Source organism: Myotis myotis, unplaced genomic scaffold (assembly GCF_014108235.1).
Source record: "Myotis myotis isolate mMyoMyo1 unplaced genomic scaffold, mMyoMyo1.p scaffold_m19_p_5, whole genome shotgun sequence".
Classification (NCBI taxonomy): Eukaryota; Metazoa; Chordata; class Mammalia; order Chiroptera; family Vespertilionidae; genus Myotis; species Myotis myotis.
The window spans coordinates 80,424,938-80,452,428 of NW_023416357.1; the positions used below are offsets into that span (position 1 = coordinate 80,424,938).

The 27,491-nt window shown below is 42.6% G+C and overlaps 1 protein-coding gene across 1 annotated transcript; it reads left to right on the forward strand.

Moving 5' to 3' along the window:
- The first annotated feature begins 183 nt into the window (after window positions 1-183).
- On the forward strand, window positions 184-25,196 carry STAG3 (stromal antigen 3). The gene is made up of 33 exons (XM_036309564.1): window positions 184-399; window positions 1,964-2,066; window positions 2,663-2,779; window positions 6,620-6,716; window positions 7,665-7,741; window positions 8,265-8,469; window positions 8,892-9,043; window positions 11,617-11,690; window positions 12,507-12,630; window positions 13,111-13,209; window positions 13,423-13,502; window positions 13,830-13,937; window positions 14,199-14,313; window positions 14,467-14,572; window positions 14,762-14,865; window positions 15,110-15,202; window positions 15,328-15,417; window positions 15,868-16,068; window positions 16,188-16,258; window positions 16,362-16,449; window positions 16,957-17,037; window positions 17,120-17,212; window positions 17,355-17,523; window positions 17,647-17,783; window positions 18,531-18,632; window positions 19,343-19,491; window positions 19,738-19,866; window positions 19,966-20,123; window positions 22,476-22,650; window positions 22,930-23,031; window positions 23,341-23,425; window positions 24,501-24,560; window positions 24,803-25,196. Exons 1-33 carry the CDS (start codon window positions 227-229, stop codon window positions 24,809-24,811), a joined length of 3,726 nt encoding a protein of 1,241 aa, XP_036165457.1. The 5' UTR covers window positions 184-226; the 3' UTR covers window positions 24,812-25,196.
- Window positions 25,197-27,491: the final 2,295 nt, after the last annotated feature.

Sequence of the window (27,491 nt, forward strand, 5' to 3'; positions counted from 1 at the left end):
AGCTGCTCTGGCGCGTTCCTTGCTCTGCCCTTGGGAAGCAGCTCCGGCCCCCGGTCTGCATCTGTAGCCTTTACTGCCCTGGTGCCTTAGGTCAAGACTGTCTATTTGTGTGTGCCGCCCACCCCACCCCCCGCCCCCCCAGTTCCGAGCGGTTCCCTTGGAAAGAAAAGGGGTGGCTGGGAGGATCGGAGCCATTTTCTCTCTCTCCTCCTCCAGCGGGACCACCATGCCTACCCTTCGCCCTGCCTCCTCCCGGCGCCATAGCTCCTCCTCCTCCTCAGGCAGTATGTCCTCCCCACTGCAGCGAGCCCTGGGAGGTGGACAGAGGAGCCTGTCTGCCTCCAGTTTGTATGTCAATGTGCCCTGGGATGACAGGGACTCGGACCAGACTTCAGAGGGGTGAGTGGAGTTGGCGCAAAAAATTGTTACCTTGTCTGGCTTTCGCCTGCGCGGTCGGCAGCTCTCCCTCTGTCGTTTTACCGACGCCATAGTAGAAGGTGCTCTGCTGGTTCACAGCAGGGCCTCGGTCCAGCGCTGCTGGCAGTTTTTATCTGTCCTACATGTTGCAGGCATCAGGAGTAACACATGCTGGTCTGAATCTGTCCCCCAGCTCGGCAAACCTTTCTCGAACACGTGTGTATATTCCCCGCGGGCAGCCTCTGGTGGGAGCGGGGACGCAGGGGAAGGGGAAGACGCAAGTTCTTTGTTGCCTGACGTGTAATAGGCAACTACCACTTTGCAGTTGGTGTCCTTCAGTGCTTTTATTTGGGGATTTTATATACAGGTCCAATTATCCTTACTTGTGACCATTTTTGAGCTTTTCTTTTTTTTTTTAAATATATTTTATTGATTTTTTACAGAGAGGAAGGGAGAGAGATAGAGAGCTAGAAACATCGATGAGAGAGAAACATCAATCAGCTGCCTCCTGCACATCTCCTACTGGGGATGTGCCCGCAACCCAGGTACATGCCCTTGACCGGAATCGAACCTGGGACCTTTCAGTCCGCAGGCTGACGCTCTATCCACTGAGCCAAACCGGTTTCGGCCATTTTTGAGCTTTTCCTGTGAAGGTTATTTTTTTAATCTTTCCAGAAAAAAATAATCCTATGCAAACATCTGATTTATCCCCTGGTTATTTCAGTTGACCTCCTCCACATCATTTCTGTTTCTGACAGTACTGCTATTGAGAACCAGATTATATCTATGTTATAAACTTAATGGGAATCAGTAAGACATGTGAATTTGTTTCAAGGGGTGGAATTTAACTTCAGGCCCATGTTAATCTCCTGTTTATGTATGAGTAATCTATGACTTCCCAAGCCATGCTCACTTGTCTCCACACAGCAGTGATCCCTCTGCCTGCTTAAGTAAATATCAGTTTATTTTCTTACTAGAGGCCCGGTGCACAAAATTTGTGCACATGGGATAAAAATTCCACAGTAGGGGGTGTGCAGGTGGGGTTCCTAGGCCCCGGCCAGCCTATCGGGGCTGTCTCGCCCAGTCCCCATCGGGGCCGGGGCGGCCAGGGTCTGGGGGCCTGCCTGCCACCTGGTGGGGCCTGTCTGACCGGGCCTGCGGACAGGGGGAGGGATGGCGGGAGGTTTGCCAGCCGAGGGAGGTTGGCTCCTGCATTGTCAGTGTGCGTCATAGCGACTGCTTGACTGTCGTTCAGTCGTAACAGTTGCTGAGGCTTTTATATATACTGGTATAGATTTAGAGACTATTAGTAAAGGGTTTTAGGTTCTCATTCTTCATCGCCATTGCTTTATTCAAGTGAGTTTTCCTTTAAGAATTTGTCCTTACTGGTTAACAGTAAGCTCATGTCTTCCTGAAGAAAATCTGAATATATTTTTCTCATGGAGAAGGGGGTACAGTTAGAAATAAAAAGAAATTATAATTTATTTACCCTTTCCTGTGGAGGAACTGGGGTGTTGTATTTAAGGAGAACCACATTCCCTCATAGGGATAGTGATTCTTTGTCAGCTGATGAAGGCAGTGACTTTGAAGACAGCAGGAGACGCAATATGAAGAAGAGAGCAGCAAAACGACCACTCAAAACAACCCCTGTGAGTCAGTCAATTTTTTGTTTTCAAATCTGGTCTGGGAAGCAGCTAAAGAAAATCTCAAAGAGGCTCAGGAGATATGTTTGATGAAAGGACGACTTGTTAAAGACTTTTAAGAGCCTGGCCAGTGTGGTTCAGAGGTAGACCATGGACCCAAGAACCAGGAGGTCACGGTTTGATTCCTGGTCAGGGCACATGCCCAGGTTTCAGGCTTGTTCCACAATAGGGGGTGTTCAGGAGGCAAGCCGATCAGTGATTCTCTCTCATCATTGATGTTTTTATCTCTCTCTCCCTCTCCCGTCCTCTCTCTGAAGTAAATAAAAACATTAAAAAAAAAGAGTTTTAAGAGACAGAGTAGGAAGAAGGCAACTTTTGAAAAGAAAAGAATAAAAGAGAAGGGTTATTAGGATTCAGAGGAACAAGAATAGGGCTAAGGGGCTTTTTAAGAGAAAATTTTCACAATATAAAAATTATTTCAGATCTAAGCAGTAACTCAAACTCTGCTGTATAATTGGCAGCTTAAGCCTACCTATGTGATGATGAAACCACATGTTAACGTCACTTTTAAAAAATATTCCTTATTTCTTTATACTTATTAGGTGGCAAAACATCCTAAGAAGGGGTCTCAAATGATACGTGGTCATAGCCAGAAAGAATCAGAGCCCCCAGCCAGTGATCTCTTTGATGCTGTGAAAGGTGCCAAAAGTGACATGCAGGTAAAACAGTGTCTCACTCTGTTTCTTGATACCATCACACCCTTTGTAGGGTGAAAAGATAAGGACAAGTGTCTACAAACTTGATTTAACGTGGACATTTTAGTGAACGTAATCTGTATCAGGAAAGACAGATAAGATCATGAAGTGAAATAAGGGAGACCTTATTAGATGAGAGAGATTGTTCCTTTCCTAACTATCACAGAGCAGTGAAGCAGGGAGAGGCATTGGATAATCTAGAAAGAGAGCTTGGATATGGGTGGCAACTTGTTCACCCTTATCACTTTTTAGTTTCACTGACAATTATACCTAATTCCGTTTTCCCCTCCTCACATTTTTAAAAAAATATATTTTATTGATTTTTTACAGAGAGGAAGGGAGAGGGATAGAGAGAAACATCAATGTGAAAGCAACATCGATCAGCTGCCTCCTGCACACTCCCTACTGGGGATGTGCCGCAACCAAGGTACATGCCCTTGACCGGAATGGAACTTGGGACCGTTCAGTCTGCAGGCCGACCCTCTATCCACTGAGCCAAACCAGTTAGGGCTCCTCCTCACATTTTTTATAGCTGATTATAATTCTGTTATCATCTGAAAGTATATTAAACATTTTTTAAGTATGTAAAAAATTTTAAATGATCACCCAGAATTCCAGCCCTAGCTCAAGAAATGAAATAATAGTGCTATAGAGACCCTTATATATCTTCCTTCTACCCTACCCTCACAGTCCCCTCACCACCCAGAGATAACCACTACAGTGAATTTTCTATTAATCATTTCCTTGTCTTTACATTAAAGTTTTATCACCAGTAAATGTTCTGTAATTTAAACAAATGAATCATTCTTTATATAGTCTTCTGTGACTTAATTATTTTAATTGTTTGAGATTCACCCATGTTAATATGTAATGTAGATTTTTAGTTTTTAGAAGCTTAACATTTTCAAGCATTGCATTTTTCTATTTATATTTTTGTTTATTTCTAACGCTATTGCATTGTAGTTAGAAAATAAGGTCTTTGAAACTTGGGGACTAGCTTTATGACAGCATTTAGTCCTTTTCCAGAAACTATTTTACATGTGCTTGAAGGATGTGTGTTCTCCAGTTGTTGGGTCAAGTGTTCTCTTAGGTGAGATCAAAGTGTTAAATGTGATACTGTTTTGATATTTCCACCATTAGTTTAAGGGGGTTTTGAGGGTTTTGTGTTTTTTTTGTCTGTTTGATATATCAATTACAGAGATAGTTGTAAAAAGGTGACTTTTTCAATTACACTCTTTGTATTCATACCCATCTTTACCTTAAATATTTTGAGGCTTTGTTTTCTGGTAAATCAAACCTTTTATTGTATTACTAGGGGCCCAGTGCATGAATTCATGCACCTTGAAAGGAACTGTGGGCCATGAGGCTGTAGTGGGCAAAGAGTAGGTCTCAGCCCATCCTCCGTGCCCCTGCCTGGCCCCTCCCGCCACGCCCTCGCTCCCAGTGCCGTTCCCATGCACTGACGACGCTGGCCCCGCTTGTACCTGTTGACGGTGCGGAGCCTTTGGGGCTGGTGCCAGCAGTAGGTGCAAGCGGGGCCGGTGCTGGTGGCAGGTGCGAGCTGCGGCTACTATCCCAATTGCCCCTCAGTGCTGGCAGTTGCTTCTCACAACTGCTGATGGCCCCGAGTGATCAGGACCGGCACTGGGCACTGGCTATGGCTGTGAGTGGGGCCAGCGCCCCCGCTCACCTGTTCCACCATCCCTCCGCGACTGATGCCCACCATGATCCGCATGCGCCTCCTGGTGGTCAGTACACGTCATAGCGGTTGTTTGGTTGTTATGCCTTTCAGTCTATTTGCATATTAGGGTTTTATATATAGAGATATTGACATTCCTTTATCTGTAAACATTAAGACAAAAAATTGTTTTGTATTAACATGTTTACATTAGCTTTATTTTATTTATTTTAAAATATATTTTTATTGATTTCAGAGAGGAAGGGAGAGTGGGAGAGAGAGATAGAAACATCAAGGATGAGAAAGAATCACTGATCAGCTGCTTCTTGTATACCCCCTACTAGGGACCAAGCCCACAACCCAGGCATGTGCCCTTGACTGGAATCGAACCCAGGACCTTTCAATCTGCAGGCCGATGCTCTATCCACTGAGCCAGACCAACTAGGGCTAGCTTTATTTATTTATTTTTTTTTTAAATATTTGCCTAGTGTTTTTTCTACCTCTTTACTTTCTATGTATGTTTGGAATTGTCTTCTGCATACAGCATATATCTGGATTTAATCCATTCTTTCGATCTCTCCTTTCACAAGAGAGTTTAATTCATTTTTATTTATTGTCCCTACTGATATATTTGAATTTATTTCTACCATTTTGTATACTTTCACTTTATCCTGCCTTTCGTCTCTTTTTTCCCCTTTCCTTGCTTGTTTTTGTATTTACATCTTCTACAAATACTTAAGCACATTTTAATTCCAATTGCCCCTTCCAATTTACATGCTAGTGTACAGTGTTTTAGTTATATCTATTCTTCCTCTCCCAGAAAATGAGACATTACTATTTTATACAATATTTGTTTATATTTACCTACATTTTTATCATTTTCTTTGTTCATCATTCCTTCTAAAATCTCAAATTTTTCATACAAAATCGTTCTCTTGTTTTCTAATGTTTATCCCTTAAACTTTCTTTTAGTTTGTTAACAAACTTATTTCTTTGCTTGTATAAACTGTCTTTACTTTATTCTTCAAAGATTCTTTGATGTGTATAGAATTCTAAGATGACATTTTTTCTCTTAGCACATTAAAAATATTATTCCACTGCCTTCTAACTTCCCTTATTGCTATTGAAAGTCAGCTATCAGTCTAAGTTGGCATTGCTTATTACAGGGGTCCTCAAACTACGGCCCGCAGGCCACATGCAAATACAAATATTGTATTTGTTCCCGTTTTGTTTTTTTACTTCAAAATAAGATATGTGCAGTGTGCATAGGAATTTGTTCATAGTTTTTTTTTTAAACTATAGTCTGGCCCTCCAACGGTCTGAGGGACAATGAACTGGCCCCTGTTTAAAAAGTTGGAGGACCCCTGGCTTATTACAACAATTTGTAAGGATGAAAATGTTCTATATTTTCTCCATTATAGTATCCATGCCCTTGACCGAAATTGAACCTGGGACCCTTGAGTCCACAGGCCGACGCTCTGTCCACTGAGCCAAACCGGTTAGGGCTAAAGTTGGGTTTTTAAGAGAGTAATCTGCATTTAACTGGGGATACTCCACAATCACTTTTAATTAAATTCTCTAATTGAGATTATTCTGATAATATAGATAGTATGAATATGGACTGAAAATCTAGATCTGAGAGCTGGTTTATGGTTATGAATTCTCAAGGGACAGTTATTTTTTCTCTCCACCTCACACTAAAGTCATAGCTGGCTAGCTTTCTTGTCTTCTTCTGACCTGTAGGTTTATTTCTCATTCTTGCTTTCATAAGGATGTGACTCTTTGCAGGACTTAGCTTTATGCAGGAGCCTCCTTTTTGAACTACTTTTCTTGGAAAATGCTTAGTTTCAATCTCCTATGCTCTGATTTCCATGTAGCCATCTGGACAGAAAGTCAGGATTCTCAGGGTTTAATAGAAACCTTCAGGACAACAGTCAGTTTGCTTATCTCTAAGGATTGCTACCTTCACTTTATTTTTAGCCATATGGAATTTCACCTTTCATTCCAGTTTAAAAGACTTTTAAAACATTTAATCAGAAATTTAGATGCTTCACTTGGGAAGATCACACAGGACTTATAGTCTGTCATAGTGCCAAAAATATAAATCATCCATATTGTTTTCCTAGTCTTTGGTGGATGAGTGGCTGGAGAGCTACAAGCAAAACCAGGATTCAGGATTCCTGGAGCTCATTAACTTTTTTATCCGATCTTGTGGCTGTAAAGGTGAGGAAATTCCTACCCGTTTCTGGTCTCTAGTCTTCTGCTCCTGTGTTATGAAACTTCCATTTAGAAGAGTAGGATTAGGCATTTCCTAAATGAAGAAAGAAGGTTAAAGCATAAGAAAAGTTTCACTTATTTAACTATATTTGTAACTGGTAAATAGAGATCCAGTAGGGAACTATATTGGTTTGGAGACAAGACCTTTTGTGGAAAAATAATCATACTAATAATATTCACAAATTAAAATGGTCCCATCAGATATCTTTTAGTCTTCCTCTCTCTAGATGAAATATTATTTATTTTTGTTAATCCTTGCCAGAGGATATTTTTCCATTGATTTTTAGGGAGAGTGGGAGAGAGAGCGAAAGACAGAGAGAGAGAGAGAGAGAGAGAGAGAGAGAGAGAGAGAGAGAGAGAAACATCCATGTGAGAGACACATCAATTGGTTGCCTCCTGCACAAGCCCCGACCAGGGCCTGTGCTTGCAAACAAAATACATGCCCTTGACCGGATCGAACGCAGGACCCTTCAGTCCTCAGGCTGACTCTCTATCCAAAGCCAAACTGGCTAGGGCTTATTTTCTTATTCCTATTTCTCAGCCACTTCAGAGCATATTTCTTCACTGAAGCTATGGGCCAGCAGAGGCCTTGACCTAATTTATTGGGCCAGGTAGTCTTAGGCATGTTGTATTATAAGAATCCAGAATCTGTTTTTTGGGGGGGAGCGGAGCGGAGGGGAAATTTTTTATAACTGCGGTTTTCCACTGCTTGATTCCTTTGGGTTTTCTAGAATGGTTGCAGATATACAGTTAGATGATAGCAGATTTGGGTCTTCTGATTACCCACCTAAGTTCTTTTCAATATATTCCCTAGCGCATCTTCAGATGTATATAAAAATAGTCATGGTGTTCAGTTATTTTCCTTGTAAATACCTCATTTCTTCCATTCCTTAGGCACTGTGACCCTTGAGATGTTCAAGAAGATGTCCAACTCAGAGATCATCCGGCACCTAACAGAACAGTTTAATGAGGTGGAAAGAGAAGACCAAGATCATTATGCTACTCATTTCAAAGCACAAGACTCATTATCCCCTTCTTTCGATTCTGGGAAATGTGATAGCTTTTAGAAGTTCAATCTTGTGGGGTCAAAAGGGATCCATAGATATTATCTGAATATGCCTCTAGATTTGAGAAAGCAAGAAATGAGGTATAACAGAGATAATATATTTACTATACATTGGATTTTTAAAAGATGCTTTTATTGATTTTTAAAGAGAGAGAGATAGAAATATTGATGAGAAGGAAAAAAAATGAAAGAAATATCAATGAGAGAGAAACATTGATCAGCTGCTTCCTGTGGGCCCCCTACTGGGGATCGAACCCACAACCCCAGGCATGTGCCCTGAGAATCGAATTAGAACCTCTTGGTGCATGGGTCGCTGCTCAACCACTAAGCTACACTGACCTGACTGTACATTGGGTTTTGGCATCCAGCGTCCCTATGGCTTCATAGACCTGGTAATAAAGTTCCCATTCTTTTCAAACCCTCTGTAGGACTCAGGAGACTATCCTCTGACAGCTCCAGGTCCTTCCTGGAAGAAGTTCCAGGGTAGTTTCTGTGAATTTGTGAGAACATTGGTCTATCAGTGCCAATACAGCCTGCTTTATGATGGCTTCCCTATGGATAACCTCATCTCCCTGCTCACTGGCCTGTCAGACTCCCAAGTCCGCGCCTTTCGTCACACTAGTACCCTAGCTGGTGAGCACTCATTTAACTCTATAAATGTTCTCCTGTGGATTGTTAGGACTTTCTTCTGTTCTCCAGTCTTGGATCTTCTTTTGTACTTGCATCTTAGCTCTTTATTTCAAGGCCATGCTTCTTTTATCCCAATTCCAATTTAGTTTCTCACTAGTGGAGTTGTACAAAAGGGTGGAACACAGTGACCATTTCCAGCTTTACTATGTTTCTCATAACTCACTACTGGGAATATGCTGAGTTTAAAAAAGCCAAATAGGGTTAGGGAGAAAGAAAAGTCCACTCTAGAATAGTCTTGGGATTTGAGGGCCACACTGCTCTAGTTTTTCATTTTCACTGCTTTTTATTCCCTTATTTTTTTTAACCTACCCTCTTTCCCCTGACTTAAGTAATGATTGCCTTATCTTGTTTTTCCTGACTCAAAGCCATGAAGCTAATGACCTCTCTGGTAAGAGTAGCCCTCCAACTGAGTTTGCACAAAGACAACAGTCAGCGTCAGTATGAGGCTGAACGAAATAAGGGTCCAGCACAGAGAGCACCTGAGCGGCTGGAGAGCCTGTGGGAGAAACGCAAAGAGGTGAGAAGTGTTCCCTGCCTTTTCCCTCCCTCTCTTCCATCTTTCATTCACTGTTGCCACAGCCCGCCTTATCAGTCCCCAAGCGCTTTTCTCTTGGAAGGCACAGGTCCCCAAGCACCCTTTCAGATCATGAATAATGGAGACTGGCAATAGTTCAATAGACCCATCCTGTCAGAGGTCTTTGCGTGCTCATCTTGTTTCTGGGATGTGGGCTCAATTGTTATAATTTCTAATTTAGAGTAAATTTTAGAATTCTCTATAATTCCACTTTTGCTCAGTTTCCTTTGTCTGCATTCATTATCAGAAGTATTTGGGTGTTGTGCCTACATATCATGCAAGGAGTTAAGTTCTTGTCAAGTATACAATAAACAGATCACCACAAGATTACTAAGGCCAACCACTGATGTGGAGGAGCCAAGTTTTTAAAGAATGGAAAGGGTACAGGCCTTTCAGTAACTCCTGAGTTTAAATTCTGTTCCAATTAGTTACTAGCTCCATGGTCTTGTGTAACACCTCTAAGTTTCAGTTCCTTTTCTTTAAAAAGGGTATAATTCTACCTTTTAATGAAGATTAAATGAGATAAGTAAGTTGCCTAGCCTGGCACTTAAAAAAGACCACTGGAGGACATAAGCCCTAACAGAATCTTTAACACTGATTAAACCTTTAAACAGCTGTGTCCATTATGAGGTTAGACACTGATCCCCTGCCACATACACACACACTGCCTTGGTATCTGAGACTTCCCCACCATGAGGTGGTAGAACTCACCAGTCTAACTATACCAATTGATCATTTTCCCAAGCCTGCCAAAGATTTCATCTGTGCTAAATCATTAGAGAAGGAACCTTTTTATTTCCCTCATTCTTTCTTTCAGCTTTCACTGTGAGTATGCTCTTAAATCTTGTATGTATTAGTTCTATCTCAAATCTTAGGCACGTTGTATTATAAGAATACACTAGTGTCTTTTTCTTTTTACTTCTCTATGCTCTTGCTTCATCAGGTATCCCCCTTTTTGTCTTTAATCTCTTTCTCCCCACTGTTTCTTGTCTCCACTTATATGTAGCCCTTGAATCATTCTTTTATTCTACTCTTTTTGAGAAAGTATTTCCTAACTTTATCTTTATATCCACCTAAATGCGTTTTGCTGCCTAGCTTCCATTCTCATTTTTCTCAAACCAGTGACTTTCTAATCCCTATAGCCAATGAGCTTTTCTCAATCTCCCTTTTCCAAACTTCTGTATAATTTGGTACTGATGATCTACCTTTCCTCCTTCCCCCCTCCCTCTCCTTTTTCTTTTAAATTTGAAATTTTCAAAAATTCATAAAAATAGAGACACTGCTAGAACAAACACTATATACAAATTATCTAGACTTAACTAATATTTGCTCATTTGTTTTTTTTTACTATTTTATGTAAATTGTGGACATACTGGTATTTCTACCTAAAGACTTAAATATATCTTCTAAAAGATGACATAGTTATACATAATCCCAATACCATTTTCACATCCAAAAGTACTAACAATGATTCCCTAATAGATTCTAATTCCAATTTATATTAAAATTCCCCCATGTGTTCCCCAAATGGTTTTTATATTTGGTTAGCTATAACCATGATTTAATTAAGAACTATGTGTTACATTTGGTTGTTATGTGTCTTAAGTCTCTTTTAATCTTAAACAGAACCTTTGCCTCTCCCCATTTTCCTACAATATACATATTGACTTATTGAAGAGCTAGTGTTAGTTATCTTAAAGGATGTTCTTTTATAGTTCTGATACCCTGTAATCCTTGTAATTCTCCTTATAATTCTTTTTCTTTGGTATCTTAATAGTGGCACTGTTGACATTTGCAGGGGCTGTCCTGATATTGCAGGATGCTTAGCAGCATCCCTGATTTCTAGCACTAGATGGCAATAGTAACCCCCAGTTGTGACAACCAAATATGTCTTCCAATATTGCTAAATGCCCCTGGGGAGGGCCTTCAGTTCAGAACCATTGATTTAAATTTACAGGTGGGGAACCATTTTTCTGCCAAGGGCCATTTGGATATTTATAACATCATTCATAGCCATACAGAATTATCAACTTAAAAATTAGCTTGCTATATTTAGTCAAACAATTAACTCACCCCTAATGCCTTGGTAGGCAAGACCAAATGATTTCCTGGCCTTATACGGCCGGACTTTCCCCACCCTTGATATAATCTCTTCCTTCTCATTTTTTGCTACTTCCACATCTTCTGTCAAACAGACTACATTTACTAAAATTTCATTTTCTCACTTGTTGTTAGTCAAAAAAATGTAACTACCAGCTAGGGCCTCTGAATAGCCAAAGATGGTAAAAATAGCCAGGTGCAGAGGGGGACACTGCTGATCCAAACATAAACCTCTGAGGTAGCAGTAGACTATACAGTTTCTTCCAGAATTAGGTTTAAAAGGAACATAAAATACCAAGGTTCAGACTGTTCTGTAATGAATAGAAAGTAGGTGTAAGCCATACTTTTAAAATATTTTTGTGGCCTTGTATTGCTGGCGTACAAGAGAAATTGACCTGTTCCTTCCTGTCCTCCAGCTCCAAGAGCACCAAGAGGAGATTGAGGGGATGATGAATGCCCTCTTCAGAGGTGTCTTTGTACATCGGTACAGGTAGGTTAATGGGCTCTTCTCGTTGAAGCAGCTGGTCCTTGGTTAGAGAGTCTGTAGAAGTAACAAGGCCCCTTCCTTAACTCAGAATTATTTGTTTAGTCTTAGAACTAATGCAGCTAGAGCAAAAACTAACAAATATGTTAAATTAGTAAGGTTTAGTTTATCCCCATCTACAAAGGATCTTATAAGCTCTTCTGGGAAAGAAAATAAGGGGATAGGGCTTTGCTGAATATTCTGCTCCAACTTTATCCAATATCTTCCCTGTCTCCCATGTCCTGGGGCTAGAGACTTGAGAGGATAAGAGCAGAGAGAGAAAAGGCAGGGATTTTCTGAGGGTGTACAGCTTGGCAAGCCTCTTCCAACCCCAGCCTGCTGTTTCACTATGCTAAAGGTGGGGAGTTTTATACTGTTTAAAGGCGGGTAGAATTAAGTAAAAAAAAAAAAATTATCTGTATTTGTTTCTCACTCTTATCTAGATTTTAGCCTGTACCTTTTCAGAACCCTTTAGCTAATTTAATCTTTTCTTGAAGTGGAGGTAAAACACACACACACTGTTGGGCCAATGGTTAAATTAACTTCCAAAATCAGTTTGTAAAAGGGGCAGGGAGGATAAGATCAACTATTTTATGGGCTGGTAACAGAAGGAAAATGTTTACTTTTTTATCTATCATATTTACATCGGGAAGAGTTAATGAAAGGCATGGTACATGGTGTTTAGTCAAGAAAAGAAATTCTATGACAGGGAGATTATCTGGTACGATGGAAAGTGAATTTGGAGAGAAGGTGATAAGGGACAATTTATCTCTCTATGCCTAGGGATGTCCTTCCTGAGATTCGTGCTATCTGTATCGAGGAGCTCGGGTCTTGGATGCAAAGCTACAGTAGCTCTTTCCTCACTGATAGCTATTTAAAATATATTGGCTGGACCCTGCATGATAAGGTGAGAATTGAGTCAGTTGCCTTTCCTCTATTCCCCTCATTCTTTTCCCTGCCCTAGGACACTTCAGCTTTTCCTAGTCCTGCCACTTAGGTGTCTCACTAGTCATCGGTGACCAACCCATCAAGGCCCCGAACCTTGTCTTGCGGAAGTAGGATAAGAAGGGAGAAAGACCTATCCAGGGAATAAAACACCGCAAAGCCAGGGTAAAGGGGAGAAAGTAAAGAACGTTATTGATGGGTTGGTAATGCAGGTGCTAGGGTGATAACCAGAGATCCTTCTCATTGTGATTGCTGAGTTCTGCTGTGATCCTTTTATTTTTTAAATAATAAGATAGCTGTTCATTGTCTTTTAGGTACCTCAGAATCCTTGGTATAGAGGACACTGAGGCTCAGAATGAGTAATTTGAGGCAGGGGGAAATACGGAGGCCCAGTGAGGATGAGCAGAGGAGTAGTCAGTCTTACTTCCGTTTTCCTCAATAGCATCGAGAGGTTCGTCTGAAATGCCTGAAGGCTCTGAAAGAGTTGTACAGCAACCGGGACTTGACTGCACGCCTAGAGCTCTTTACCAGCCGCTTCAAGGTAAAATTGGGACAGTACTTGTGTGCTTGATTCCTTCCTGTGGCTCTCATTTCCCCACCTCATCTTTCTATTTCTGTTGCTTAGATATACTAGTATCTGTAGCTATCCCAGCATCTGCTTCTACTCTCTTTCTTTAGGAATCTCAAATTCTAAAAGAACATGATTTGGGGGGTGGATACAGTGAGGTTTCTATCAATGTTTTCCTTCTTGCAGGACCGAATGGTTTCCATGGTCATGGACCGAGAGTACGATGTGGCAGTGGAGGCTGTCAGATTGCTAATACTTATCCTTAAGTGAGTCCTGGGGAGTGGGGAAGCAAGCATCTCAGACTCTTACCTTTCCATCAGACAGGTCTTTCCAGGGTGCTGTCCCTCCATCTAGCATAGGTTGACTCTTCCTTATGTGCAAGTTAAAAGACATAGATCATTTCTAAGTTGCAATAATTCCAGGGGGAAATTTTTCTATCTTCTCTCTCTCCATACTCCTCTGACTTCCACACTTCATTTAAAAGTACTTTGTGAGTTAATACTCATTGTTTTTGCATCTTTTTGTTTCTATCCTTAGTTGTGCTAGAAGACTACATCCATATCCATCTGCTTTTTCTCCTTTGCTCTTGACAGGAACATGGAAGGGGTGCTGACAGATGCAGACTGTGAGAGCATCTACCCTGTTGTGTACGCCTCTAACCGAGCCCTGGCCTGTGCTGCGGGGGAGTTTCTGTATTGGAAGTGAGTAGGGCTCCTTTCATGTGTTTCTTTAACACCATCCTCTGTTGTTTTCTCTCCCTCACCTGCTGCTGTTCTTGCTAAGAATGCCCCATACCTATTAAAGTCTCTCTCAGAGTCTTTTTCCCTCTCAACTCCTTAGGGCTTTCCTTAGGTCTGCACCTCTTTTCTTTTCATACCTCTCCTTGGTTTACTAGTATTTCTTCTCTCTATGGTGATTATTTCTTCCCATGCTGTGCCTTTTTCTTGTGTCCATTCAACCAGGCTCTTCTACCCTGAATATGAGACAAGAACAGTGAGTGGGAGAGAGCGGCGCCGAAGTCCACACGCCCAGAGGACTTTCTTCCACCTCCTGCTGTCCTTCTTTGTGGAGAGTGAGGTGATGTATAGGAAGGAGTTGTTTGGCTGTTGTCCATAAGAGTTGCAGATAGAAAAGGATGGGAGCTGGCACCATAGGAAGGAGGGACATGGTGCCACTTCTTAGAGTTTTATAATGTAGCTTCAGTAGCTTAATGTATACCTTCTTCCACAGCTCCATGACCATGCTGCTTACTTAGTAGACAGCCTGTGGGACTGTGCAGGGTCTCAGCTGAAGGACTGGGAGAGTCTGACAAGCTTGCTGCTGGAGAAGGACCAGAGTTCGTATCATATGGTAGCCAGGGGTGGGAGGTACCTTTCACCTCCTAGTAGGAAATCAAGTGATATTTCTTTCTTGTATTGTAAAAGGCAGAGATGTAATGGGCAGTGGCGGCACAGGGTGGGGGAAGACACGGAGATGGAAGGTGGCTAATCTATGATTCTGTGTTTTCATCCTCCTGCCAACCCAGACCTGGGCGATGTGCAGGAGAGCACGCTGATAGAAATCCTTGTGTCCAGTGTTCGGCAAGCTTCAGAGGGTCACCCGCCTGTGGGACGGGTCACTGGGAGGAAGGTATGGCATGAGGGGTGGAGTGGGTTGATTGGCAATATTACATCCAGACAGGTATTATCCATCTTTATCCTTTCTCTGCCCCTCAAAGAATTCCATTTCCAGGAGAAAAAAATCTGAAGGGAGCTGAATTCTCTTTTCCTTCCTAAATAGATAAGATTGTGGGGAGGAGAGAGACACATACATGCCCTCTGGACCCAGTGTTTCTCCACATCTTTCCCACACCCCCAAATGACTCTAATTCCAGGGCTTAACCCCTAAAGAACGTAAGATTCAAGCAGATGACAAGGTGAAGCTGACTGAGCACCTCATTCCCCTGTTACCTCAGCTCCTGGCCAAGGTAGAACTGCCCCACTGTTCAGCATCTGGGAATGACGGGGTGAAAAGAAAATGGTCTCTCGCGAGGAAAAGGAGTAAGAATTAACAATATATTAGCTAATAAGTTGGTCTCCCTCTCAATCACAGTTCTCAGCTGATGCAGAGAAGGTTGCTCCCCTGCTCCAGCTTCTTAACTACTTTGACCTCAACATCTATTGCACCAGGCGCTTAGAGAAGGTGAGGAGGAAGATGTATTTCCTCTACCTTGCTGCTTCCCTGTTAGGGCCAAAGGTTCTACTGCTAGTATCTGGTTCTTTTCAAAAAGCCTGGGCTTCAGAAAAATCAGTCTTCCCTTTCTTAGGTATCTTGTCTTTGAAGTTTAATACTTTCAACCCAATTTCTTTCTTTTTTTATTTATTTTTTATTATTAGTTAAGGTATTACAAATGTGTCCTCATCCCCCCCACTAACCCCTAACCTCCACCTCCCCCCCCCCCGCCCCGCCCCACACACTCATGCTCCCATCCCCCTGTTGTCCATGTCCATTAGTTTGGCTTATATACATGTATACAAGTCCTTCGGTTGATTCAACCCAATTTCTTACCTCCCTCAGCTATACTCCCCTCCAGAAGAGTGGTCCTCCCCAACTTTCTAACAGCACTAGCTTCTGCCCCCTTTTTTCTCTCAGCACCTGGAGCTGTTTTTACAGCAACTTCAGGAGGTCATGGTGAAGCATGCAGACCCAGCAGTGCTTGAGGCTGGAGCTCATGCCCTCTATCTGCTCTGTAATCCTGAGTTCACATTCTTTGGCCGAGTGGACTTTGCCCGCAGCCAACTAGTGGATCTACTCACTGACCGTTTCCAGCAAGAACTTGAAGAGCTGCTGCAGGTAGGAGTGGACTGAATGACAGAACACACCACACTCAAGTGGGAGCGGGCCACAGGCAGGGAAACTGGATCAGTGAGTTCCTGGGAAAAATCCAGTTGTGGACCTTCTTTCGTCCTCAGTCGTCCTTCCTAGATGAGGATGAGGTATACAGTCTGGCAGCCACTATGAAGCGCCTCTCTGCCTTCTACAAGTGAGCCTCTTCCTTCCTCTTCAATTTCTTCTGTTTTCTACGGAGTTGACTCTTCTTGTTCTGTTCTGGTATAACATTTCCCTTTCCTTCTTTCCCCCTCAAGTGCTCATGACCTAACTCGATGGGAGCTCTATGAGCCATGCTACCGACTCCTCCAGAAGGCTGTGGACACAGGAGCGGTTCCTCGCCAGGCAAGTAGACAAGTTGGAGATGTGCAGGCAGAGAGGAATTTTTAAGGGCCCCATCTCTCAACTCTCTCAGGAAATTCCAGTTCCAGAGATGTGGATTAGACCACAAAGGAGAAAGATCACATGTGCATTGTCCTTCCATTTCACTCTTGGAAGGTGTACTGTACTTTCCAGTGCCTAAAAACAGCTATCCTTTCGGTTTCCTGAGAGCCAAGGATAATAAAACTGAGAGATTATAAAGGACTTCAAATAAATTAGGGAGAGGTGACATTTTTACTCAGGATAATAATATCTGAAGATTGTCTGAAACCACTTCTTTTCTACCAAAAAAAGGAATTAGATCTCCCCTAACCTCATTTTTTCTCTTCCTTCCCCCTTTTGCCTCTTTTTACTGCTTTGTGTGTACCTCTCCCTTCTCTCTCTCCCTTCCTTACTCTATCTCTCCCCCTCCCTACCTTCCCCTTACTCTCCTGACCCATCCCTCATTTTTGTAACATTTGGTTGTTACAGGTGATCCTGCCAGCCTTGACTCTTGTCTATTTTTCCATTCTCTGGACACTAACCCACCTTTCTGGATCAGGTGCTTCCCAGGTGAATATGGGTCTGAGTAGGGGGAATGGGAATGAAGGAGCCTGTGTCTTCATTCTTTCCCCTGAGGCCACTGTCTCCACAGAAACAGCTATTGACTTTGAAGGGCAGGATGGTAGCCTTCTGTGAACTCTGCCAGAGCTGCCTCTCAGATGTGGATCCTGAGATCCAGGAACAGGTGAGCATTTAATCAAGTGGGACCAAGGAGACAAGTCTTTCTATGGTTTGAGGAATCCCTTTCTAAGGAGAAATTAGTTGTGTAATTTTGATCTTGATCAATGTTTTGTCCTTTTTAAGCATTCTTTTTTTCTCCCTAACAGGCTTTTGTCTTATTAAGTGATATACTCATCATCTTCAGCCCTCAGATGATTATGGGGGGACGCGATTTCCTTAGGCCCCTTGTCTTTCTTCCTGAAGCCACTCTCCAGTCTGAGCTAGCCAGCTTCCTCATGGACCACGTCTTCATCCAGCCTGGAGAAATGGTCAAGGGTATAGGGATTCTTTACTTGGGGCTCAGGAAGGGTCTAGGGCTTGGGCCTGCCTCAGGCAAATAGGAAAAGAGGCCTAAATCTGTGATTCTGATATTTCCATTCTGTATTTGATATGAGCCAGGTCATTCCCAGGAGGATCATTTACAGATAGAGCAACTGCATCAGCGGCGCCGCCTCCTGGCTGGGTTCTGCAAGCTGTTGCTTTTTGGGGTGTTGGAAATGGATGCAGCCTCAGATGTTTTCAAACACTATAACAAGGTACAATGAGGCACCAAGCTGATCACAGGCATGAATGCAGACACTGTAGCATTACAGAAAGGAGAGTGGGAGAGATTGTGGTATCACGGTTAAGGGAGAAGTAGGAGGGAAAGGGCAATAGGAGTTTAGAATAAAGGAACAAAGAAAAGAGATTTCATAGTAAATAATTATGGGGGGAAGGTATTTGGGAGGAAGAAATTCATTGGAGGGGACATATCCATTTCTGTGAACCCAATCTATGGAATGGGGTAATCTAGGAAGGAAAACAAAGAATGGAAGAGGGACCAATTTTCACTTGATATCTAGATGTGAATCTCAAGTTTCCTCAACCCACCATTGCATTGATTTCTGTTTAGTGAGTATCTATGTGCCAAACACCAGTCCAAACACTAAGAGCAAAGTCGTGAACAAAATAGACAAAGTTCCTTGTTCATGGAGCTTCTCGTCTAGTAGTGTGAGAAAACTAGTAAAAACTTAAATGCTGGATAAGAGTACGCACTAGCAGGCTTACTATTCTCCAAGAAAGGGGCTCAGAGCAGAGTTTCTTCCCTTATTTATTTGCCTAAACTCTGATTTATTTGGGGTTTTACACTCTTGGCTAGAGATAAGGTCTAGTCTAAGTTGTTTTATACGTAGATTTGTTTCCCTACCTGATTGACTTTTGGAAGGAGACATAATTAGGAATGTGAAGAAGAAACGGTCTTCTCTTGTAGTCAAACACTATCTTCTCCATTTCCTCTCCCTCAGTTTTACAGTGACTATGGTGACATTATCAAGGAAACATTAACTAGAGCAAGGCAGATGGACCGAAGTCATTGTTCCCGAATCCTGCTGCTGAGCCTGAAGCAGGTACTTCCTTCTGCCTAGAGTGCCCAAAACTATGACATGCCCTTCCTATAGGATACAGGTTCTCTGTCCACCCCCAGCCCTTTAGGATATGAAATCCTTAAGAGCAGGAACTTTCTGATTTATTTTCACTATTGCTTTACATGAAGGTCTCCTTCATAACTACTAGACACATAGGAAGTTTTTCTTTTTTAATCCTCACCCAAGGATAATTTTATTGCTTTTAGAGAAAGAGAAACATCAATGTGAGAGAGAAACATTGATCAATTGCCTCCACAGTGCACCCCGACGGGGGATCGAACCCAAAACCTTTTGTTGCAAAGGACAATGCTCCAACTAACTGAGCCACTCGGCTAGAGCTGAAAGTATTTTTTAACCGACAGGCAGCTTCCACCCTAACTCAATAGAAATTTAACTATTAGTTGGGACTTAGGAGTACCAATAATAAAGTGATAGGGAATTTCTAATTTTTTTAATCTGTTCTCTTTAACCTCCTTTGGTTGCTACAGACAATTTTATTTATTGTTATAGAGCAGGGGTGAAGGCTCTCTCTGCTGCAGGGGTCAGGAGTAGGGATAGTGTCTGGGAGGAAAGAAAGAGTAAATGTAAATGACAACATCCAAAGTCCTTTAGAATTTCTAGGCAAAGAAGGGGATGCTCTATTTCTCTATTTCCACCTGTTCCCCCAAATGTATCCTGTCTCCTGGACACAGTTGTACACAGAACTGCTGCAGGAACATGGGCCCCAGGGCCTGAATGAGCTTCCAGCCTTCATTGAGATGAGGGACCTAGCACGGAGGTTTGCCTTGAGCTTTGGACCCCAGCAGCTACAGAACCGTGACCTTGTGGTCATGCTACACAAGTAAGCCCGTATTAGTTGGAAGTCAGTGCTCTTGAATATTCCTAAGAGGGCTAACCCAAAGCCTTTATCAGGGAGAGCTGGGAATAAGGTCCTGGGGGGAGGATAAGCACGTTGAGAAGGAGCAATCGAGTTGGTAGATGGGTCGCTGTGGGAGACAAGCTGGGGACAGGAGGAGGGTATACTTGGACAGCTCTGCGATGGAAGTGGGAAGGGACTATCTTCCTAAAATAATTCTGCTCATCCAAGGGAAGGCATCAAGTTTTCCTTGTCTGAGCTTCCTCCATCTGGCTCCTCCGGTCAGCCTCCAAATCTAGCATTCCTGGAGCTCCTTTCAGAGTTTTCCCCCCGACTTTTTCATCAGGACAAGCAGCTACTGTAAGTTATGGATGAGTGGATAAAGAAGTGGATTAGGGAAAAAGGGGATGGTGAGGGCCCAGTGGTCACTTCAGCTTCTTCATCCCACCCCTTGCTTAGACTGTCCTACCTGGAAAAGTGTCTGCAGCGTGTCTCCCAGGCACCCAGCCACCCCTGGGGTTCAGTCACCACTTACTGCCACTCCCTCAGCCCTGTAGAGAACACAACAGAGGGCAGCCCTCAGGGCTACCCCCACTCCAAGAAGAGGCGCCTTGAAGGTAAAGTGCAGTGTGTGTATGCTGTGTGTATAGTTATCAGGGTCCCCAGCACTACTTCCTTTATTGCCACTACCTGGATAAGAAGCATATGGTCTTTAGCCTCCTTCAAACTATTGCTTTTGGTTAAATAAAAAAATATTTCATTGAACATCTACTGTCATTAAGGGTACTAATTTTTATCGGGGTCTATTTAGCCAACTGAAAATAGCAAACCTCTATGAAAAATCAATTAGAAAGTAATGATGAAACCAAAGATTGAATTAAGAAATCTGTACATTTGCAGTGCCCTTTCCTAACATTTTTTATTCTGTTATTTTACAAATTTCAAATATTTTTACACAACTTTCATGATTTTTTACCTTCAGATCACTACCTATCATATAATTTACCTAAGGTTTTTTCTTTAAACTGATTTTCTTATATAGTCTGATCTTAAGTGATATCCTAGAAATCACAAGTTTGGTGTGCTAGTATGTTTTCTAGTGTACATTTAAAAATATTAGTCATCATTGATTGGACTGTCAGGCCTTGGTGGGAAGGTAGGGGAGGGTGGGGATAACGGGGAGAGATCAACCAAAGGACATACATGCAAGCATATAGGCCTAACCAATGGACACGGACAACAGGGGGGTGAGGGCTTGAGCGGGGGAATAGGGGGTAACGGGATAAGGACACATATGTAATATCTTAATAAAAAAATATATATATTAAAAAAAATAGTCATTCCTCACTCTCCCCATCCCCCAACCCTAGGCAAGACCACTAATCTACTTTGTATCTCTGAATTTTCCTGTTTTAGACATTTCATGTAAATGGAATCATATAACATGTGGCCTCGTGTGCCTGACTTCTTTCACTTAGCATAATGTTTTCAAGGTTTATCCATGCTTTAGCATATATCAGTACCTCATACTTCTTTATGGCTGAATAACATTCCATTGTATAGATAGGCCACATTTTATTTATTCATCAGTTGATTGACATTTGGGTGGTTTTCACTTCTTTACTTTTATGCATAATGTTGCTGTGGACATTCATGTACAAGTTTTTACATGGATATATGTGTTCAGCTATACCTAGGAGTGAGATTGCTCAGTCATATGGTTACTCCATGTTTAATGTTTTGAGGAACTACCAAACTGTTTTCCAAAGTGCCTTCATCATTTTACAATCCCAACAGCAATGTATGAGAACCCCAGTTTCTCCGCATTCTTTCCAATACTTGTTATTATCTGTCTTTTTTATTTTACTTATCTCACAGTGGTAATGAATTGCGGTTTAATTTTCATTTCCCTAATAACTAATGATATTAAGCATCTTTCATATGTTTACTGACCATTTGTATTATTTAGAGAAATATTCTAATCCTTGCTTCTTTTAAAATTGGTTTATTTGTCTTTTTATTGTTGAGTTGCAAGAGATCTTTATATATTTTAGATACAAGTCCCATATCAGATATGATATTCTAAAATTTTCTCCCATTCTGTGGGTTGTCTTTTCATTTACTTTATGGTATCCTCTGAAACACAAAAGTTACTAATTTTCGTGAAATGATAGACTGGAGCAAGGAGGAGAAATGGCCCGATACTGGATATATTTCTAAGATGTCACTAATAGGACTTCCTGACAAACTGGATGTGTGATGTAAGACAGAGGAGTTGAGGATGACACCCAAGAATTTTGGCCTAACAGTTGGAAGGATGGCATTGATAATAAGTGAGATGGGAATGCCATGAGTGAGATCAGGGCTTTGGTATTAGCCATGTTATTACAGGTGGAGATGTTGGACAGTCAGCTGGGGATAGGAATCTGGAAATCAGGGGAGAGGCAAAAGCTGGAATGAATTTGGGAGTTTCTATGTAAGATGTGAACTTGAATGGCTAAGGAAGCCAGTGAAGGTGGAGCAGAGGAGGTGCCCAAGGGTTGAGTGCCTCCATTAATAGGCTGGGGAGATTAGAAGAACCCACCTGGAGGCCCAAGTTTTCCTCTCGGGGGTTACAAGCTCATGGGTATGGCTCTTTCCTGTTGTCCTCCACTTAAGCTAGTAGCAGTTCACTTTCCAGGTTCTTGGTTTCTTTGTGCAAGCATGGCCATATGAAGGGAAGGTAATGGAGATGTGAATATTTACATGATGGCAGCTGGAGATGGAAAGAGCTAGATACGTGTACTTCTATAAGCCTTGTTAGTACATAGGGCTACACTCATATTTTAGTCATAACATAATGAGGCCATATAGGTTTTCCATTCCCTTCTTAACTTTTTCTAACCAAATCCTGGGCAGGTCTTGAAAAGTAAGAACATTTGTGGCAGTACCTGGTCTACAGTTAATATAAGGACATCTGCTTTTTTCAGGCTCCTCCAGGCAGCACAGAGAGGACATCTCTTCATCCCATGAGGAAAGCCTACAACTGAACAGCATCCCCCCCACACCCACCCTCACCTCCACAGCTGTGAAGAATAGGCAGCCCTTGGAGGGGCTGGAAGAGATGGAAGAAGAAGGCAGCTCAGAATCAGAGTTTACCCAACGGTGAGGACTGAGGGAGAGAATCTGGGTGTCTGATTTGCCACTTTGGTGTCTTGCCATCTCTGTCTTACTGTTTTTGTTCTCCCCTACAGCACTCCCTCATTCTTGGGTCCTTATGCAATTCTTTCCTCGTCGTTGTCCTTTTTTTTTTTTTTTTTAGCTTTACATTTTATCTTTTTCCCTATACTCTGAGCTTTTCTCCTCTTTAGTACTGGCCACCTTACCTCCTCTTTTTACCTTTACTTTTATTTACTGTCACTGATCCTACATTATTCCCAACAGCCAACTCCTTTCAGGCACCCAGAGGTCAAGGTTCTTGAGTGCATGGCATTCCCAGACTCCATTCAACCCTTCAGGTCCTGGTCTGGGTAACCAACTGACTCGGTGAGCTTTTCTTTTCATCTTCTATCTTCATTTCAGATCTGTTACCCACAATGAAGGGATTCTCCCCTTATCCAATGCTTCTATGCTGATGCTTTTTGGAATTGTTTTAGCCACTGAACATTTCCTTCTAATATAATGTGGAACCCTAATATGTAAAACTAATAAAGGTAGGGCTGCTGATTAAAGCAGGAATGGGAACCTAAAGCCCTGCTTTATTTACTGCTTACCGCTGCTCCCCTGGGGTGCCTCTGAGACACTCTCCGGGCCCTTTAAAGAACACTTTGGAAACCTTTATACCATTGCCCTCAGACTCAGCCTTATGGAAGAGGACGAAGACAGAGGAGAGGTAGAAACTCAGCATGAGTCAGGTGAAGAATGGCAAGATCTAGACAAGGTGAGTGGACTAGAGGCAAATATGAGAAAGAGAAACTAGAGTGATTCTGCTCTATCAGTCCTAATGATGCCTTTGTCTCTGAACGTTACTTAGGACTTTTTGAAAGTATCACAGAGTAAAGGAGGGAGGTTTGTAAGTTGCTTTGCATTTTGCTAGGACTTTATCTTTATTAAAGAAATAGGGAAAATAAATTTTAAAATACCAAAAAGTACTGGAATAGCATTCCCCCTCTCAATCTCCAAATAAGCATTCTTCCTCTGAATCTAAGAAGTGAAAGGAGTTCTAGAACTAGAGATAGAAGGTCATCTAGTCCAACCTTGCAGCCCATTCAATAAGTCTCTTCATAATGTATGAGCACAGGCACGGCAACATGGGCATCCTGCCTTCCTTCCTGTCTTCGTAGAGGGCTGCCCCGGTCTGTTCCTCCACTCACTCCCTTTTTACCCCAGCCTGATTGCTTCCCCAGGAGGAAATGCTGCCAGTCTAGTAGGAAAAGCATGGTTTCACCACTTTATCAAGTTAGCTCCTTAACCCCTCTGAACCTCCTCATCTTTAAAATGGAGCTTTTACACAAAATTCAAAATGGAAAAAATACAGAAAGGATTATAAACTGAAAAGGATTATGTGTCCACTGCTGATATTATTCTGCTCTCTTATCTGTTCTTTGAAGAGGGAGAAAGAATGGAATTAAGCAGAGGAACGGAGGTCTTATGCTCAGGAGGAAGAAATAGACAATGACATATTTAAACCAGAGACTAGAGAGCAAGGTGTCTATTAAAATTCTGTAGTCTTTCCTAAAATCCCCTCAGGGAAAATTCCATTCTCAGGTTCCAAAATGGGATGAATTTAAGGGACTTAGTCTGCAGGTCAGAAGAAGAGGCACTTCTCTGATGACTTTGGGAAGTCTAGGTTTGAACCTCCTGCCCACCCTGCTTTTGCTAATCTTCCCTTCCTGGCTGCTTCAGAGACCTATTGCAGCCCTTACACTTGTTACTGGACAGGAAACCTTGTGATTGTTTGCAATGTGATGGGAGTAGGGAAGGACCTTTCTGACTTTTGACCACATTCTCTCTAGCACTCTTCCCCCCATGAGCCTGGGCTGGACCTCTTAGATTCTACAGAGCTGAACATTGAGGTGAGTGGCCCCAAAACAGACTGTGGAAGGCAGGGTAAGAGGAGTTGTGTGTCCTTGGGAGATTCTGGCAGGTAACTTGTGTATCTGTCAGATAGGTGGAAAGGCCACAGCCCATGGCCTGCCCGCTCAGCTGTGTCCAGAGCTTTAGGAGTAGCCCTGGGAGGAAGTCAGAAGGGCAGTTGTCATCTGTAGGACCATGCAGTCATATCTTTGCCCTGTGCCTTTCTTGTTTCTCATTACAGGATTTCTGACATGACTCTGCGCCCCTCTCCATCTCCACCCGACACCTCAACAATATAACCACTTGGAAAAGGCAAACAGGAAAAGGAAGCAAAAGGAATCATTACTTCCAGGCCCTGCCCCTGGTCTCTGAGGGAAATAAGAGATGGGCTTTGCCTTTCTAACCTATGCTTTCCCTGATGTTGTCATAGAGAAGCCTTAAGTCCCATCCTTCCTAATGCACCATGGCTCTGTCCCTCTATGTTTGAGCAGAGTGCCTATTCCCTACTGTGTTTAGAGGGGTGGGGGCTTCACCTCAGTGAAGGTATTTGAGTTAGAGAGAGCCTAACAGTTTTCCTATATTTTTGGAACATCTTTCCCAGCCTCTTTTGTGCCTGATTATTAGCTCAATAAACATGTTTGCATCAGCTGGTTCTCAGGTGTGGCTTGAGATTATTAAACTGATGGAGATCAGGTCTTTGCTAGTGTCTTAAATGGCCCTGCCCAGACCCATGGCCCAATGTGTAAATATGACACTGCACACACCCCAGGTGCTCAGTAGTAGTATACTGGCTCTCAAGGATCTGTTGCTTGGTAACCGAGAAACTGGGTGGGGCAGAGAAGTTCGGGAGAGACTGGCTGCCTTTGACTAAATTTATCTACTGAGAACAGTTTAGGCTGAAGAGGAAAGGTAGTAAGTACCCTGGTAGGCTGGAGGGTGGACCTTTCTGTCCCATCTACTCTGAAGCCAGGCCAGCCCATCCCACATATCTTGGCATCCTTCATGTAAGCGTTCTTTCCAGGGGTAATTTCATGTCCTCATCCCCAAAACACCTGTAATAATTTGAAATTTTATAGAGACTCAATACTGAGAGATAGGAGGTAACTTAGAAGTTATTCTAAATGTCCAACCCTAAAATCCAAGCCTTTGATATCACCTTCGCCTTCATCCTTGCCTTCCCCAGGTAGTTCTCATCAAGTCCTGTCAAGTCATTCTCTAAAATGTATCTCTGATCTATTTCTTTTTTCATTGCAGCCATCATCTCTCTCCTAAACTGCCATAAAATAACCTTTGGAAATTGGCCTCCTTGAAACTCTGACTTGTTTGTTCTTGCCCTCTGGTCTCTCTTTTCCCTCTGACAAGCAATCAAATATATGAAGACACTGTCACTTTGTACTTGCCTATTTTCTTCTGTGGTTTAAGAAACCCTTCAGTCTCTGCTTTTATTTTTATGCTTATTTATTTATTTTTAAAAATATACTTTTATTGATTTCAGAGAGGTTGGGAGAGGGAGAGAGAGAGAAACATCAGTGGTGAGAGAGAATCATTGATTGGCTGCCTCCTGCACAGCTCCACTGGGGATCGAGCCCGCAACCCCAGGCATGTGCCCTGACCAGGAATCAAACTGTGACCTCCTGGTTCATAGGTTGATGCTCAACCACTGAGCCACGCCAGTTGGGCCAATCTCCCCTTTTAGATATGATTTCCAGTTCTTCCCTGTCCTGGGCATCTGCTTTAATTTCAAGTTCTCACTGTGGTCTCCTAGGCTGAAGACTGCCATCCAGCTAGTGGTCTCTGCAAAGGAACCATGACTTCCTGTGATCAGGTCACTCAGCTAAACCCATTTCTTCCATCTTCCCCTTTCCTTCCCCCTACTCTCCCTCCCAGATAGAAGCTGGAAATTGGGTTTTTGAGTCTCCTTTGGAAAGAGAGCCTACCAGTAACCTGAGGGCAGAGTGGGGGGAGCACTTGACACATTCAGAGATCTTTAGCCTGTGTTCAGTTGGAACAGCTCCAGGGAAAGGAGCCTTTTCTATGGGATCTGGGAACAGAGTGGGAAAACTGAGTTGATGATATAGAGATCACTAAGGATCCAGGAGGGGAAAGATTCCTGAGTTATTTAAATACCACCCAAGCTGAGGGTACTTCACAAGATCAAAAGAGTAACTTGAAAGCTCTGTAAATGTGGAAATATGTATACAGCTAGAGAGCCCACTGTAATGGATTGAGCTCCAGCCTTTGGATCTGTGTGGTATACCATGCTCCCCAAATCCTTTACCACTATTGATAGGCAGGGTTCTAGGTCCTCTCCCCTTGAATATTGGATCCATGATTACTTAATACAGCCGTGGGCAAACTATGGCCCACGGGCCGGATCCGGCCCGTTTGAAATGAATAAAACTAAAAAAAAAAAAAAGACCGTACCCTTTTATGTAATGATGTTTACTTTGAATTTATATTAGTTCACACAAACACTCCATCCATGCTTTTGTTCCGGCCCTCCGGTCCAGTTTAAGAATCAATTGTGGCCCTCGAGTCAAAAAGTTTGCCCACCCCTGGCTTAATAGAATGTGGTAGATGATGCTGTGCCAATTTCCAAACCCAGGCCTTAAAGAAACAGGCAGCTTCCACGCCCTATTTCTTGAGATAATCACTCTTGGAACTTGGTTACTGTGCTGTGAGAAAGTCCCAAGCAGCCACATGGAAAGGCCACGTGTAAGTGTTAAATCAGCAGCTCTAGCTGAGGTCCCAAACCACTTTCAGCATCAAGCACCAGAGGTGTTCACATGTGAATCAAATGATTCCAACACCCAGCTTTTGTCTTCGAGCTGAGGCCCCAGGCATCACAGGCCAGAGACAAGACACCTTTCTGTCTTTTCCAAATTCCTGACCCATAGAATCCTTGAGCATGATGAAAGGGTGGTGCTTAC

What these genes read in the sequence shown, in the direction of transcription:
- STAG3 (XM_036309564.1), top strand. Translation starts at nt 227, where the DNA reads ATGCCTACCCTTCGCCCTGCCTCCTCCCGGCGCCATAGCTCCTCCTCC. An exon ending in GACCACTCAAAACAACCCCT is followed by an intron (nt 2,067 to 2,662) that starts GTGAGTCAGTCA and finishes TATACTTATTAG; the next exon opens with GTGGCAAAACATCCTAAGAA. An exon ending in TACCTCAGCTCCTGGCCAAG is followed by an intron (nt 15,203 to 15,327) that starts GTAGAACTGCCC and finishes TCTCAATCACAG; the next exon opens with TTCTCAGCTGATGCAGAGAA.